The following is a 15,884-nucleotide window of genomic DNA, read 5'->3' as shown; positions in this document are numbered from 1 at the left end:
CGCTCAAAAAACTGCACAATAGTACAGTACAGTGCATACAGTAAGCCTACACTAGTAAAGTACAGTGCATAAGACTACATTATATTTCATATATTTTACCTTCAAAGATGACAATGCATCCTGGTCCATGCCTAGAGATGGCACCCCACACATGCAGCTTCACGGGGTGTTTTGGCCGCGGCTTCAAAGATATGCAGCCTTTTTTGTGGAATGCAAAGCTTGCAGATCTCTCGAGCGACACAGTAGACTCGTCAGTGAAGATGCAATCCTGGAAAGTTTCCCCACTGTCGATCCATACCTGGGCCTGGACCACTCTTTTGATTTTGTTTGCGTCCCTTATCATGGGGTACGCTCTGTAATGACAAGGAATAAATAATTTTAGCGGTACAGTACAGTTTCCTAAACAACACTTTTACCTCCTGTACTGTCCAGTACTAACCTCACAAGTCCATATTTCCATCCAATGCTGCGTCTCATCTTCTTTATGCTGGTCTCCGATACAGTGAGTTTCTGATTTTCCTGCAGAGTGTATTTGACCCTTAATGCACTCTTCTCATCATTCTCCTCACTTATTTTGTCCACCAGAAGAGTTCTCTCCCTACAATGTAAAGAAAAACATTCCGGTAAGTAAAAATATTAGAGACAGTAGATCAACAGGATACAATATATTGTTCTATTAATATGCAGCAATATAAAACTGTTGAAATAATATAAATATACAAAATATATATACTGTTGTAATATAAATATGAATATACAAAATATATATACTGTTGTAATATAAATATGAATACAATAAATATATATACAGTTGTAATATAAATATAAATATACAAAGTATACTGTATACTGTTGTAATATAAAAATACAAAATATATATACTGTTGTAATATAAATATAAATATACAAAATATATATACTGTTGTAACATAAATATGAATATACAAAATATATACTGTTGTAATATAAATATAAATATACAAAATATCTATACTGTTGTAATATAAATATAAATATACAAAATATATATACTGTTGTAATATAAATCTACAGAAATAACAAAAATATTAGATACAGTACTGTAGATGTACAGTACATTTTTGGATCTAAGTTTTTTTTTAAAGTGTTATAAATATACTTACGCGTTAGTTACCCTTAGTTCACCTTTGCGTTCTCTGTTTTTTCCGTGTGCATGATAGCTCACGGTGGTTGCTGGCACAACGAGGCCAGAAGTAGCTAACCAGCGTTGGATAGCAGCAATTCGGTGTCCGCTCGTGTACATCGCCTTAATTCGCATGCTGAGATCCTTGGAAATCTTTTTAACAACCATTGCTGCGAGTAGAAAGAAATACAAACACAAGAATGTATATTCGATGTTTGGTCGATGTGTATTCATAGTGCAGTGAATCCACAAAATGGATGGTGTATTTATACAGTAATGACTCACATTAGAGTACGCCCATTTTCAACACCTGTACCTCGCTGCCATGCATAAAAGGTTACACACTTTGCATAGCCCACCACTCGATGATCTTTATCTGAACTTGCCCTTGTCCAGATACTGCATTGTGCCACCTGCTTCCATGGAGCAACCCCGATTCTACGGACGCAGGAACCCACTCGCCTCTGCCGTGTCTGTCATGCAGAAAAAGCGAAAGGCGGTTGCCGTTTCCACGCCAAGGCAAAAGCGACAGGCTAAGGCCAATAAAGAAAACCTTCTGCTGACCCCAAAGGCTAAGGGTTTTCATAGACGTCAGCCTTATTATGTCAAGAAGATATACGGTGATGTACTCTCGACGCAAAACGATTGGCAGCCAAACCATCGAATCCGCAGACCACTTCCTCACATATACTTCGACGACTCTGCCGCCGCTGTCCCGGAAATCTTCAGCCCGTCTTCTCCACCCCTCGTCCTCGACGCTGCCGCCGCCCTCCCGGAAACCAACAGGCCATCTTCTCCGGTTCTATCCGACGACGCTGCCGCCTCTGAAATCCACGGGTCGCTTTCTCCTTTGCTCTTAGACGACTCTGCTTCTCGTCCGGAAATCCAAAGGTCACTTTCTCCATCCCTCTTTGACGACGCTGCCGCTTCTCCTCTACCGGATATCCACAGGTCACCTCCTCCACTCTTCTTCGACGTCGCTACCTCTTCTCTCCATGGAACCCCCATCTCATCCTCCGTTGCACCCATCCACCCAGATGTCCACACGCCATGCACAAGAAGCAGCTCGTTAGACTGGATGCTGAATGGGATGTGTGGATCTCCCCGGGAACTCTATTGTGCAAGCAAAGATAGATTTGATTCTGGAGACCATGTTATATGTGGAGCAACGGATGCTACATATGGATCAATGGATGGTACATATGGATCAACGGATGGATCGACGGATGGAGAAGATAGCGGCTGACATAGCGGGTATACATCATTTGCTCGGTGTTAATGCCCCTGTTTTCCCGACGCCGGAGCAGGGGGGTGACATGGATGTGATGAATTGGGAGCATCGACCCCCTTCCATCACCAAGCGCACCCCCTCCACCAGAAGATGTAGTGTACATGTATGCCGTTGAGGAGGACATGACAACCCCGTCAAGACCACGCCAGGAGACAACACGGCGACCAAGATCGGAGGAAAGCTTCCTCCCAGACAACCTACCATCGCCCGTCGCCTCAAGCATACCCGCTCGCAGAAGACCTACATTCGCTCGCATCGATACGGTGCCCGACATCACCCTGTGCGATCTGCCACCGGCGCTCAGGGAGAAGTATAGGGTGATGAGTGCTGGTGCACCCCACAAGTATGCCTTGTTACTTTTTAAGCACCATGTTCCCTACTCGTTGTACTGAGACTGGGCCTTCAGAGTGAACTACGACGGAAATCGCGTAAAAAAGGCGCTTCCTGACAATTTAAGAAAGAACATTCTGGATGAAATGCGGCGCTTTTATCCAATTACAGATCCTGTAATGAAAGGCGTTCGATACTGCATTAATGGCGTTTTGCGCCATGCAAGGAATCGGCCATGAACGGACAATGTGGTGGACTTTCTGGATTAATCACGGGAACTGTAAGACCATACTGTTGTGCTGAACTGTGCTGTACATGTTTTGACCTGCTGAACTTAAATAAAGGAGATGTTTTGACCTGCTGTACTGTATTTAACTTACTGCTTTAACTTGCTGAACACACACGACACGCACAATTCCAATCCCCGAGGGCCGCAAACAGGCACGGTTTTCAAGGTTGTCCTGAAAACTGGGCCTGTCTGCTGCCCTCGAGGACTGTAGTGGTGCAGGCCTGACTGACTGTTTTGCACACCATCCCACTGTACTGTATACTGTATGTTTCTTTAATAAAGGAGATGTTGCGTTTTGTATACTGTATTTTATGAATAAAGATTTTTTTTAATCACAGGTAAGACCATACTATTGTGCTGAACTGTATTGTACATGTTTTGACCTGCTGTACTTAAATAAAGGAGATGTTGTTGTGTGTTTTTTAACTTGTATTTATACAGAAATGTTTTAACTTGCACAATTCCAGTCCCTGAGGGCCGCAAACAGGCACGGTTTTCAAGGTTGTCCTGAAAACCGGGCCTGTCTGCTGTCCTCGAGGACTGTACTGGTGCAGACTGTTTTGCACACCATCCCACTGTACAGTATATGTTTTGACTTTAATAAAGGAGATGTTGCGTTTTGTATATTTTATGAATAAAGAATTTGTTTTTAAAACATGTGACTGTAAACCATACTGACTGACTGTAAATATTTTTACTTTCTATACATAAATGTTTTCACTACTGTAGCAGTAAACCATACACCTGTTGATGTTTTGAATTGCTGTGCACTTAAAATGTTTCTACATTGTACAGTATTTGTAAATAAATGTTTTTGTACTTACTCCAACAATAAAAGAACATGTTGATTTGTTTTACATTGTTCCATTGGTTCCTTTGCTACTGTAACAAAATACAGTGTTTCTAGAATGTCGAGGCATACTGCACTGTATACTGTAGGCTTGCTCAGTATAAGAGGATTAAAAAAAATAGACGACACATACTGTACTGTACGTATACTGTAGATGACACATAATGTATGTACAGTACTGTGATACATGTAGAATAAATGCATAGTTTTTCGGGTTTATTACACAGTATACTGTACGGCCGTAAAACTTCAGCATACTGTTTCAGGTACAGTATTCTATCCTAATCAATAACAACGGCCACTAAACTGTAGACTCCGGTACGTGGGTTTTTAAATCCGATTCAGCAATGTGCAGGCATTGTTACACAAAGCGATACTATCCATCGAAATCCCTCCATTAGCCGCTTTCTTTTCTGAGGAAAAACAAAAAGAAAAGTTTTACTGTAATGGTCTAAAGAAGTTCCCAGTCAGTCCCACCAATAATTTTCTCGGGGGGCGTCTCCTGTTCACATGCGCATGCACCTACCGTCGATGTAATGACACGCATATGCGTTTCAAGAAGGTTCCAATGCGCATGCGCCTAGCGTTCCACCAATTGTTCAGTACCTGCAGTACAGTACTGTAGAAGCCGCTCAGCCAATGATATTGCTTACAGGAGAATCGCTTGACTTTTGAATCGCACCGATATTGATACTGTATTGTCAAAATTAAAAAAACACAGAAAATAATACGGCAACAATACTCACCATAGAATTTCCCATTCAGCTGGCGCCGGCGCCGGTCCACTGCCAGTCCAGTGTTCTTGATCATCCACGTCAATAGTTTGCAGTGGGACTAGTCCACCTGTAGTCAGCTGATGAGGCTGGAAATTGCTTAGGTATTGTACATGCAAGCTTGATCGAAACTGCACGCGAAATCCGGCTCAGGCTCAGGCTCAGGGTTGTCACTGACGGTGGGACCGTTATTGGAAGCCGGTGCTGGTGCATTGCTTGGCAGCGACTGTCGTTTCCTAGTTGGTTTTAACACGACCCTTTGCCTTTTGCCATCTGCATGATCATAGATACAGGAAAAAGCCGGTGATAAACACCAATACCCTCCAACAAATTGTGGCTCAATACGATAAAAACAGGGATCGCTACATAACCTTTTCCTTATTGCACGCTTCCACGTATGAGGAGCTGGCGAAAATTTGTAAAAGTCATAGTTTTCGATAAAATACTGATAAATTTGAACAACTGTTGCCATCTTATCATCTGTTGCATTAATCGCGGCCCATATCAAATACGCGTAACTTTTGTCGGGTTTTTGGAAAACGGGCTGCACTTGAACACTCATGGCAGGCGGCAGGTCTTTGTCTTTGTCTTTCTTTAATATGAAAAGCCTAAATTGATACATTTTTGCAACCTCTTCCTTCAGTCTCAAGGCCAAGTTACAATAGCACACTGTGGTATCTTTGTTAAACGAAACACCTGCAAGTCGACACATTACTGAAGCGCATGCGCATTACAATTCATGAATATCTGCCATCTGGCGGACACGCGAAGAATTGCAACCTATTAAATCCGAACCATTCTCAATTAACGCATCAACCGCGCGTCAACCGCGCATGACTCGTGGCTGAGAACGCAAAATGAATGCGGCATGCTCCAGGTGAAGTGCGTCGCATTCCAGGAAAAAGCCAGGGAAAAAACGGCGATTTGTTAGACTCAGATGCGCCGCAGCAGTATCTCTAGTTATTACCGCAAGAGTCACTAAAAGCAAACAATGATAAGGAGATAATTTATGCAATATTTACTGCATTATTACTTGTGTTTTATCCATCTTTGAGGGGGTAATAACATGGACTATATCTCATCTCTATATCATGGAAAAATTGATTGGTCAGCAACCAAACTCATTCGATCAATGGCCTTCCGATTCAGCACAGCTGTTGGAGCTTCTCCGTGGGCCTGGGGTGTTGTCGTCTGGAAAAGCCATTAACCATGTAGGGAAGATGGAAAAGACAATGCATGCAACTATAGTGCATTAACTTTGACAAACAGTATATGACTTGAAGCAGCAGTAGTGATATTTTAGCTCCTTCTGGATGCCTTATTTAATAGTATACTTAAAATGTATACAGGCATATCCCGTTTTAAATACACCCGCTTTATGTACACTCGCAAGTACATACATTTATTTTTAATTGCACCATACCCCTGTGTACGTACATGTGCTTCGCAAGTACGGACACCAGGGGGCGGTGTGCGCACGTGGCGGCGGCAGCGTGCGCACCTATCATCAATACTGCAACCTCCTTCATTGTGGTCCCTAACTGAGCGGGAGTGCAGGGGGAACGGGGACAGATGGGAGGGGAAAGGCAGGGGGAATGGGGAGATCGGGCACGCAATAAATCAGCAACTATACCAGTGATGCCGTCCCGCACTGCAGCTCCTGGCTCTCCTCCCCCCTCCCTCCTCAGAGCTCTGCCTGCTGCTGTAGAGCGAATCTTTGCATGTGAGTTACAGGGAGGAGGTGCTCTTCTACTGCCTTCTTTGCTTGTGTGTCTGAGTGACTGAGTGTGACTGTGACTGAGTGTGTGTGACACTGTGTGTGTGACTGGTGTGTCAGTGTGTTTATGTGACAGTGTGTGAGTGTAACTGGGTGTGTGTGACTGGGTGTTTGTGTGTGTGTGACTGGGTGTGTGTGTGTGACTGTGTGTGTGTGTGTGTGTGTGTGTGTGTGTGTGTGTGTGTGTGTGTGTGTGTGTGTGTGTGTGTGTGTGTGTGTGTGTGTATGTGTGTGTGTGACAGGGTGTATGTGTGTATGTGACTGGGTGTGTATGTGACTGGGTGTGTATGTGACTGTGTGTGTATGTGACTGGGTGTGAGTGTGTGTGACTGTGTGTGAGTGTGTGACTGTGTGTGACTGGGTGTGAGTGTTTGTGACTAAGTGTGTGTGTGTGACTGGGTGTGTGTGTGTGTGTGTGTGTGTGTGTGTGTGTGTGTGTGTGTGTGTGTGTGTGTGTGTGTGTGTGTGTGTGTGTGTGTGTGTGTGTGTGTGTGTGTGTGTGTGTGTGACTGGGTATGTATGTGACTAGGTGTGTATGTGTCTGGGTGTGAGTGTGTGTGACTGTGTGTGTGTGTGTGTGACTGGGTGTGGGTATGTGTGTGTGTGACAGGGTGTATGTGTGTATGTGACTGGGTGTGTATGTGACTGGGTGTGTATGTGACTGGGTGTGAGTGTGTGTGACTGTGTGTGAGTGTGTGACTGTGTGTGACTGGGTGTGAGTGTGTGACTGGGTGTGAGTGTTTGTGACTAAGTGTGTGTGTGTGACTGTGTGTGTGTGTGTGTGTGTGTGTGTGTGTGTGTGTGTGTGTGTGTGTGTGTGTGTGTGTGTGTGTGTGTGTGTGTGTGTGTGTGTGTGTGTGTGTGTGTGTGTGTGTGTGTGTGTGACTGGGTATGTATGTGACTAGGTGTGTATGTGTCTGGGTGTGAGTGTGTGTGACTGGGTGTGAGTGTGTGTGACTGGGTGTGAGTGTGTGTGAGTGAGTGTGTGACTGAGTGAGTGTGTGACTGAGTGAGTGGGTGAGTGTGTGACTGAGTGAGAGTGTGTGTGACTGAGTGAGAGTGTGTGTGACTGAGTGAGAGTGTGTGTGACTGAGTGAGAGTGTGTGTGACTGAGTTAGAGTATGTGTGACTGAGTGTGTGTGTGTGAGAGAGAGACTGCGAGAAGGGGAGAGAGAGACTGCGAGAAGGGTAGAGAGAGACTGTGAGGAGAGAGAGCTGCTATACAATACTGACCCACGTGGGCGCCTCTCACCTCCTTGCTTGCTACCATTCATTTTATTTAAATAAAACCTACTGTATTTATTTTGGTTACAAATGCATTATTTACATCAGTTATGCACATATATGACGATTGCAGTACAGTACATGCATTGTAAAGTGGAAAAAAGGTAGTGCTTCACTTTAAGTACATTTTCACTTTACATACATGCTCCGGTCCCATTGCATATGTTAAAGTGGGGTATGCCTGTAAAACATACTACAGTGCAGCCATAATAAAAAACATTGAAAAAATGAACTGCATTCTGGGATGTTTCATTGTTTTTTTTTTATTGTTGTTGCACTGCAGTATGTTTAGTACATTTATTAAATAAGGCATCCAGAAGGAGCTAACATTATCACTACTGCTGCCTCATAATTCATATATTGTTTGTCAAAGTTAATGCACTATAGTTACATGCATTGTATTTTCTATCTTCCCTACATGGTTAACGGCCTTTCCGGACGCCTGCACCTCGGGCCGACAGAGAAGATCCAACAGCTGTGCTGAATTGGAAGGCCATTGATCGAACGGGTTTGGTTGTTGACTAATCTAAAAAAGATAATCTGCACTACTACAGTATTTCCATGTAGAAGTTTAAGTATATTAGGATTATCTATTTAATAAACGAAACACTTAATTTAATGTTCTGATCAAGTTATTTTAGATTTCATAGCACCTGCTCGAGTAATGAGCAGTTTGACAAAATGTTTGATGCTGCAGAAAAGAGAGCCAACACAATATTTGCAATCTGGCACACCCGGCTGTTAACGGACTGCTCATGTTACTTCATGTTATTTGGCACATCTTTACTTTCTAACCTCTACACTTGTGGATTTAAGGTCTTGCTGATATTGAAACCTGTACCACTTTATTAATCCAACACGTTGCTTCCAAGGGAAGATAAAAGGAAAGGGGCGAGAGGTTGTCACCAATATCATCAGTATAACCACACAGATATAAAAATGATTCATTATATTCTTCATCCTTGCAAATCTTTTTCTTTATAATGTAAAGGGATGCAGGTGTAAACAATAAAAATACATAGAGATTTGACTCTCATAATTTAAGTAAAGTGAAAAAGCATATATTTTAACGTCTAATAAAAATCTATAAATATGTTTTTTAAATAAATTAGAAAATATATTAAGTATACTAAAATATCCTAAAAATACTAAAATAATTCAAAACAGGGAGATGGATAAACATAGTGGTAAAGATTCTTTGCAGCCTGTCAAAATTTACTGCAAGTCTTTACGCAGGTCACTTTTGTGCATCAAAACTTGCATTTAGTATTTAGTGCACTGCATACTCTGACGTTACTATATAAAATATAAATTTAATGTATAATCCACTGTTATACATCAAAAACATTATTTTGAATACCACAACCTTCAAATTTCAGTGTCAATTTTTATTCACTAATGCTAATAAGAGAAGATAAAAGAAAAAGGAAATATTTTTTCATTAGGCTTTGGGTTTCACAAACAGGGCTAAACTTCAGGCAGTATCACGTACATGAACATGTAACCTACATCTTGGATGTCAAATAAAAAGACAGATAAATGACAGTCTCAGGTTTCTATTGGTAATGAGAGGCAACCACGTTCTTCTAGGAACTCTTGAACAGCTACGGGTAGTTATAATTTAAGGAACTAATCCATCACAGACATGTTGACAGTAGCATTTAGCCTGTGGTTTATCATAGAGAAGCACTGCTTTTTTTAAACTGAGGGGCACTGGTATTTAAGGTTGGTGCCAACCATGAGTTATAAGGCATGATGAAGCATCTCAGACTGATTTGTTGTCATGAACGACAGGGAACATAAAAACACTGTCCCTACCTGACATTTCCAGGTTTTGTGCACATCCTTTGGTCAATGGATTGACTGCTATTTGTGCATATATCAGCCACATTACATACTAATATATGTTAATGTATTTGCTCAGTAAGTTACTGTAGTGATTAAGTGCTACTATGCAGGTGAAACAGAAATCTACAGCAACTAGCAATAAATGGACAACATTATGATGAGTTCAAAACTATTTTAAAGCCCATAGATATGAGATGAAATTTAACATTAACTTTTAAGTAGTCCTCTACACTATTTTAAGAAAATTAATCTAATATAGTTGTGTGTTTGGGGATTTTTATGTACCATGGTATCTATTCCATTAGCTTAATTTCAACTAAAGAAATCATCTCTTGTAAACTACTGTAGTAAACTTTTATTTGCAATGTGAAAAAGAAGCAATAAATATAACTTACTTGTTTTTTCTTGTAAAAACCTTTCTTGTCACAGTTTGGAATGTGAAATCCTCTTGGACTCAAGACATTCATAATCTTCAAGTGATTTAATATGCTTTCCATTTCTCTACGACATGGACCCTGTAAATAATAAAATAAGACCCACATTTGAAGAAAAAATAAATATGGAAATACCAGTGAGTATATACTGTAGTGAAACGTACAGTATAAGAAAGTTACCTTTTTTTTTTTAAACAAGTAAATTGACCCTAAAATAGTTAGTCCCTTGAAAGGGCCTGGAAAACATTGCATTTGCCAGTACTTCAATTAGCAATAGTCATTAAACAATATGTGGGCTTCCCATTATCTGGATAAGCCAACAGTGAATTAATAACTACATTTTTAATTACCATTTAGGGCCACTAATTCCCTAAAAATGGGTTGTATGATGTTAGCTTGGCTTCTTAAGTGATACATACCATGAAAGTCACATGCAACATTTCAACAACCTATTCATTCCTTCAGTGGCAAGCCATAGATCATATGCAAATCCCTGCTCATCTCTACCAGTTATCCTTGAAGGAGCTGATGAAAGTTATATTTAGTATCTTACATAACAAAATTAAAAAGTTTTCTGAAAATGTTACATGAAAAGTAAAAGGGATATTTTAAATGTTGGGTGACTTTTCACAAAACAAGGAGAAATGTGTGACAAATTCTATCCAAAGTTTTTTAACTTGAAAATAGCATGAACAAAATATACAACTGTTGCTACTGTACAATTAAAAAAAAGTATTAGAAAACTAACACAATGGCCACAAAATCTGCATTTAATACAATCGTGCAAATTCTGAATCATGAATCATCATTATTTACCACTCGTTTAAAAATGTAATGGCAAACCACCAACACATACATAAAGTGGAATGTGGCACTAGGTAGGGACAATATTGTTGGGCAATGTTTTGTCTTGTGTGATTGTCACGGGAGACCAATGCTTTTAACACAAAAATACCCGGATCCTTTGAGCAAAACGCGAGATAAAATAAATTGTGATTTATTTACACGAGAAACACACACAGCTTGATTTACAAAATAACACGAATAAACACTTACTGGACTGGGGTAAAACGAAATAAAATGTCCACGGAACGAACTTCACAGAAATAAAGTCTCCAGACACCAATTCCCAGGAGCGGGGTTGGTGCGCAAATGGAGCTGTGAGACAGTCTTTGACTAGGGGCACTGCATGTGACCCCTGTTTCTCCACCGAAAGTAATATTTTCGTTCTGCCCTTGCAGGATTCGTTCGCAAATCCTCAGTTCTAACGAACTCTTGAAGCAGGGTACAAATCTTAGTTACAATGGAATTCTCTTTGTACCACACGATGTATCTTAGATGAATCTCCCGTCCCCACTGACTGCACAGACTTTTAAAACTATTGAAGCCTATCAGTACTGTCACGGTAGCTTATGACAAGATATAATGAACACCAAATATCTGGGTTGAACTGAACGAGGCTTAGATATAATAAAATATAATTTATTCCTTAAAAAGGTGAACACAGCAATATAGTACAATTAACAGACAAGAAGGTAACACTTACTTAGGGTTGGGGGATGGAGAAGTATCAGCTAGCAATTCTCCAGCAATCCGGTGACATTCCAGGTGGAATCAGAAGCACAACTAAAAACTGTAGGGTTGACACAGTTTATATACCTGTTTAACCCTATTCTTAACATTGAATACAGACTATTGGTGAACAATTATCTGTATCCAATCCCTAACGTGGAGACACAGATTAACCCATGCCCCCCAGCTAATTAGCCCATGTGTACTGGGACTCTATGGGTAGCCCCATAATTAAATCAGGGGCGACGACCAGTCTATCAAATGAAGTATCTGCATTGTTTGTAGGTGTAGACATAACACTTACAAACCACTCCAGTTTGATGATACTTCACCCTCAGGTAACAATTAGAGTGGCAGAGTCTGTTGATTAGTACTTGATCTGTTGATTAGTACTTAGTGTAAACAATCAGGCAGTTAACGTTTGATCACAGTGCTTAGGCTCAATCAGCCGGCTGCCCTTCATGACCTATTAGCATAGCAGATGGAGTCTGCATTTTCAGGGCAGATCCAAAATACCATACATATATACTTTAATATCTACACATATTAATAAGTTCCATTCTGGTGGGCTCAGTGGGTCGAAATTTGCCAGTTCTTAATGCCTACAGAGACTCCACACATTGGCCAAATATCAACTCTCTGCGACCTCCAGAACTGGAGATACAGAAATGCACTTTAAAACTTTAAAATACAGGATTATAATGAGACATGGGAACAGGGGAACATACATTTTTCATGACATGACAAGGTGTAAACCACATTCCTGGACCGCAGTCCAGTTAACCCATTGCCTCCCTGGTGAGGTCAGGGGGTGGCCATATGGGGTGCAACCCCTTTAATACCGGGCCAACCCCCCTCTCCCTCTACAATTACTATGTGCAGCCAATCTCGGCGTGGGAATCAAACCCCCACCCTATGGCAGAGTTGCCAACAGTTCCTGCAGCCAGGCAAGGGGCTTCATCGTATGCCAAGGGTCATGCGCTAACATCACACCTGAGCCGCTTAGCATACCTAACCAAGCCCCCTTCTCTGGCAGCAGAATGTCTACCTCTGTCCTGGACATCTGCTGGGCAAACTGTTTATAATAACTCCTTCGAAAGTAACACTGATCTGTCACTGTCTTTAAGTCCGGACTTCTGCCGACTGCCCGGCGACGCATTAGCAGGGTGCTTCAGAAGTCCGCACTTAAGATATGCATGATTCACTCTCAGGAATTGACGGTCATATGGTGAATCCCCAATGTATCCGCTGCCCCGCCTGTCTGAATGTTATTTTTTTAACTCTCATAACTTGAATGCACTAAAAAGAGAGGGACTTTCATTCATGACTTTGTATAGAAGTTAATAAGGGAAACATAACTGCTGTACTGTTTGTACCCCAGCAGCACTCGCACCAAATTTCATAGCACTCTCATACTCCTAACCTAAGTTAGCTCCCTGCTTCTGTACTGTGTGAAAAAGCGGCTGGAGTTAAAACCCTTTTTCCTCTTTGCGGTTTGGCAGTGAAACATTGTTGCAATACTGGGAACTAATACATACTGTAACTGTGACCGCACTCATACAATGTAACTTAGTATAAGGATGTGATCTGCTTATGCTTTAACAGGACACACACAGACCCTTCCAACACATTTACAGGCTTACCCCTTATGACTGAGGGGAATCCTGTTACATGATACAATGGTGGATTCGGCGCAACTGCGCATGCCTGAGTCAGAAAGGCTCCCGGAGTTCTTCAATAAACTTTATTAGCAAAAACACACAAGGGCTAACACCGCATTCTGTGCGGTGTCAGCCCTTGTGTGTTTTTGCTAATAAAGTTTATTGAAGAACTCAGGGAGCCTTTCTGACTCAGGCATGCGCAGTTGCGCCGAATCCACCATTGTATCCTGACCATTCCAAGACGGTGGCACGCAGGAGCAGCCGAGGTGAGCGGGTCCCAGACCGGAGATGCAGGTGAGGTAAGCTACTAACATCCCCCTGCACCGGTCGATTCTGTGGCCGAGCGGAGCTCCCTCGTGTTATGCCCCAGTGTCTGATATAATCAGATTGCTGCTCTGCACACGGAAGCGCACGACAGACTCTTTGACGATTGAATCCTGTTACATGACTTATACATGTGGTCCCCTTATTCTAGCGGGACACACACACACAATTCTAACACAATTACAGGGTTGTAGCCATGAGTGGGTTGCAGAGCTGACACTCTACATGCCCAATATGACTCAGGGACACCCAGCCGGGCATAATACCCTTTATTTACTGGCCTGGGTATCCCTGCACCGTCACAGTGATAAAGATGGCAAATCAGAAATACACGCAGTGGGCCATATTTGCTAAGCAATGGTAATTCAGCATGCTCCTCACAGCTCATTCACTTGAATGACCTGTATTGAGGGTCATTATCTCCAGCACATCACTAGTAACAGGAGTGCAAAACACTGAATTGATCTCTGTTTATTAGTACACTACAAAGGTGGGAGGAACAAGAGATATAAAAGATACAATTTAACTAATTATTTAAACCCATTGTCTAAAGATGCATATACTGTACAATGCAAACTGGTTGACAGACTACCAGGTATACTTTTGACAATAATGGGATTAAGAAGTGTTCCATGACACCTCAATATTTTCAATTTCTTAATGTAAATCATGTAATAGATGCTCCTGCAATCCAGCCACAAATATGAACACAACAGTCGCAGTCATGTGAAACCACAATTTCATAAACATCTTTTATTCAAAAATGTTTTTGAATGATTGTGATCACTATATTATAGGAAGGTGGAAAGGAAAGGCTCCCCTTCAGAAAACCTAGGCGCTGATGGAAAATGAAATAGAAAAATATGTAACTTGTAATTGGATATTCTAAAATGAAAACACATAAGTAAAAAATATATCTGATCCCCTGAATATATGAACCTATATTATCTAGCAGCATATTTAGTCAGTGTAGGCAGGGCAACATTGTGTTGTGAATACATTTAACATATAAATAATGCAAATTATAAACCTACAGTACATGGGCTAAATTCTCACACAATAGCGATCTTCATCCTTTGGAAAAAAAAGGTAGCTAGCTCATTTCATGACACCAAACACTTCCATCCCCTCCATTTAGATGTTACCATGCACCTCACGTCTGAAACAACCTACCAGACTCAAAGCCGCCACAAGACTAAGCTCTTTCAAGATTTCAGCTATCACATTTTAATCTTGTTTTTAACTCTTACATACACCCATAACATTATCTCTAGATGTCCATGAACCGTCTTTAAATATAAATGTATAAACTCTGTTAATTTAATCAAACCATGTATTATCATCATAACTCTGTAAAACACACTTGAAAACGAGAGGTACGTCTCAATGTATGACTTCCTGGTACAACACTACCTTTACGCAAGGATTGAACCTTGGTCCCGCCCCCGTAATGCGTCCCATGACATGTTGGGTGACGCCCCTCATGCGTGCGCTGCTTACCGCAGTACCTTTGTCAGGACAGAACCTAGGCTCCGCCGCCACACCAAAATGGAGGATGCTCCTGTCCCCACTACACGCTGGCGTCGCATGACCAGGAACACTCGAGGGGTTAATGCCATCAGCAATTACTCCATACCTGCGGTGCACTCCACCCCTGGTTACCAGTGGTCAGAATAAGTCTAATTATTCAAGACTCACAGCCTGGAGTAACCCTCCCATTGGTTATCTGTTCCTTATATGCTCAGCCAGCCCTGAGACAAAAAGGTTGAGCATAAACTTCTGTTTATGTTCTGAAGTGCTTGCTTCAAGCATCCTGCTGCCCTGCTGTTGCTCTTTGCATTCTGCCTTGATCTCTTGTACCTTCAGACCTGAGCTTGTACCCGGACTGCTGCCTTCTGACGCCCTGACCTCGGCTTGCTTTTGGACTCCCACCTTCTCTACGCCTGGACTCTGGCTACACACAACTACCATCCGACTTATCCAAACCTAGACCACGGCGAGTATCATGACCATTCTGACCTCTCCTACCGGCTACACGACTACTACTCTGCACTCCGGACGCATCTCGCGGTTGTAGGTCGGTGTATACCAACCTCCATGCCTCAGCCTCGCGGTCCCATCCTGTTTGTGGTGAACACTCGTTACACTTTATTAGTGAGATTACACAGGCATTTCAACACTCAATGAATTCCTAGCTAGGTTGTTGTAAATATGATGTCAAGGACATCATTAAGGGTCTTTCCGTTTTCTCCTTCCAATAATATATGTATCGTATACCCTCTTTGCACC

The 15,884-nt window shown here is 41.8% G+C and overlaps 1 protein-coding gene across 1 annotated transcript in view; it reads right to left on the bottom strand.

Moving 5' to 3' along the window:
* The window catches only part of IGFBP3 (insulin like growth factor binding protein 3), a 190,724-nt gene that overhangs the window by 37,719 nt on the left and 137,121 nt on the right, over positions 1-15,884 (bottom strand). The window contains exon 3 of the mRNA XM_075586424.1: positions 10,000-10,119. Coding sequence (XP_075442539.1) covers positions 10,000-10,119 — 120 coding nt within the window. The remainder of the gene's footprint in view (positions 1-9,999; positions 10,120-15,884) is intronic.

This window comes from Ascaphus truei, chromosome 2 (assembly GCF_040206685.1).
Source record: "Ascaphus truei isolate aAscTru1 chromosome 2, aAscTru1.hap1, whole genome shotgun sequence".
Classification (NCBI taxonomy): domain Eukaryota; kingdom Metazoa; phylum Chordata; class Amphibia; order Anura; family Ascaphidae; genus Ascaphus; species Ascaphus truei.
The sequence above is the reverse complement of the archived record's forward strand: the minus strand, read 5'-3'. Positions and strand labels throughout refer to the sequence as shown.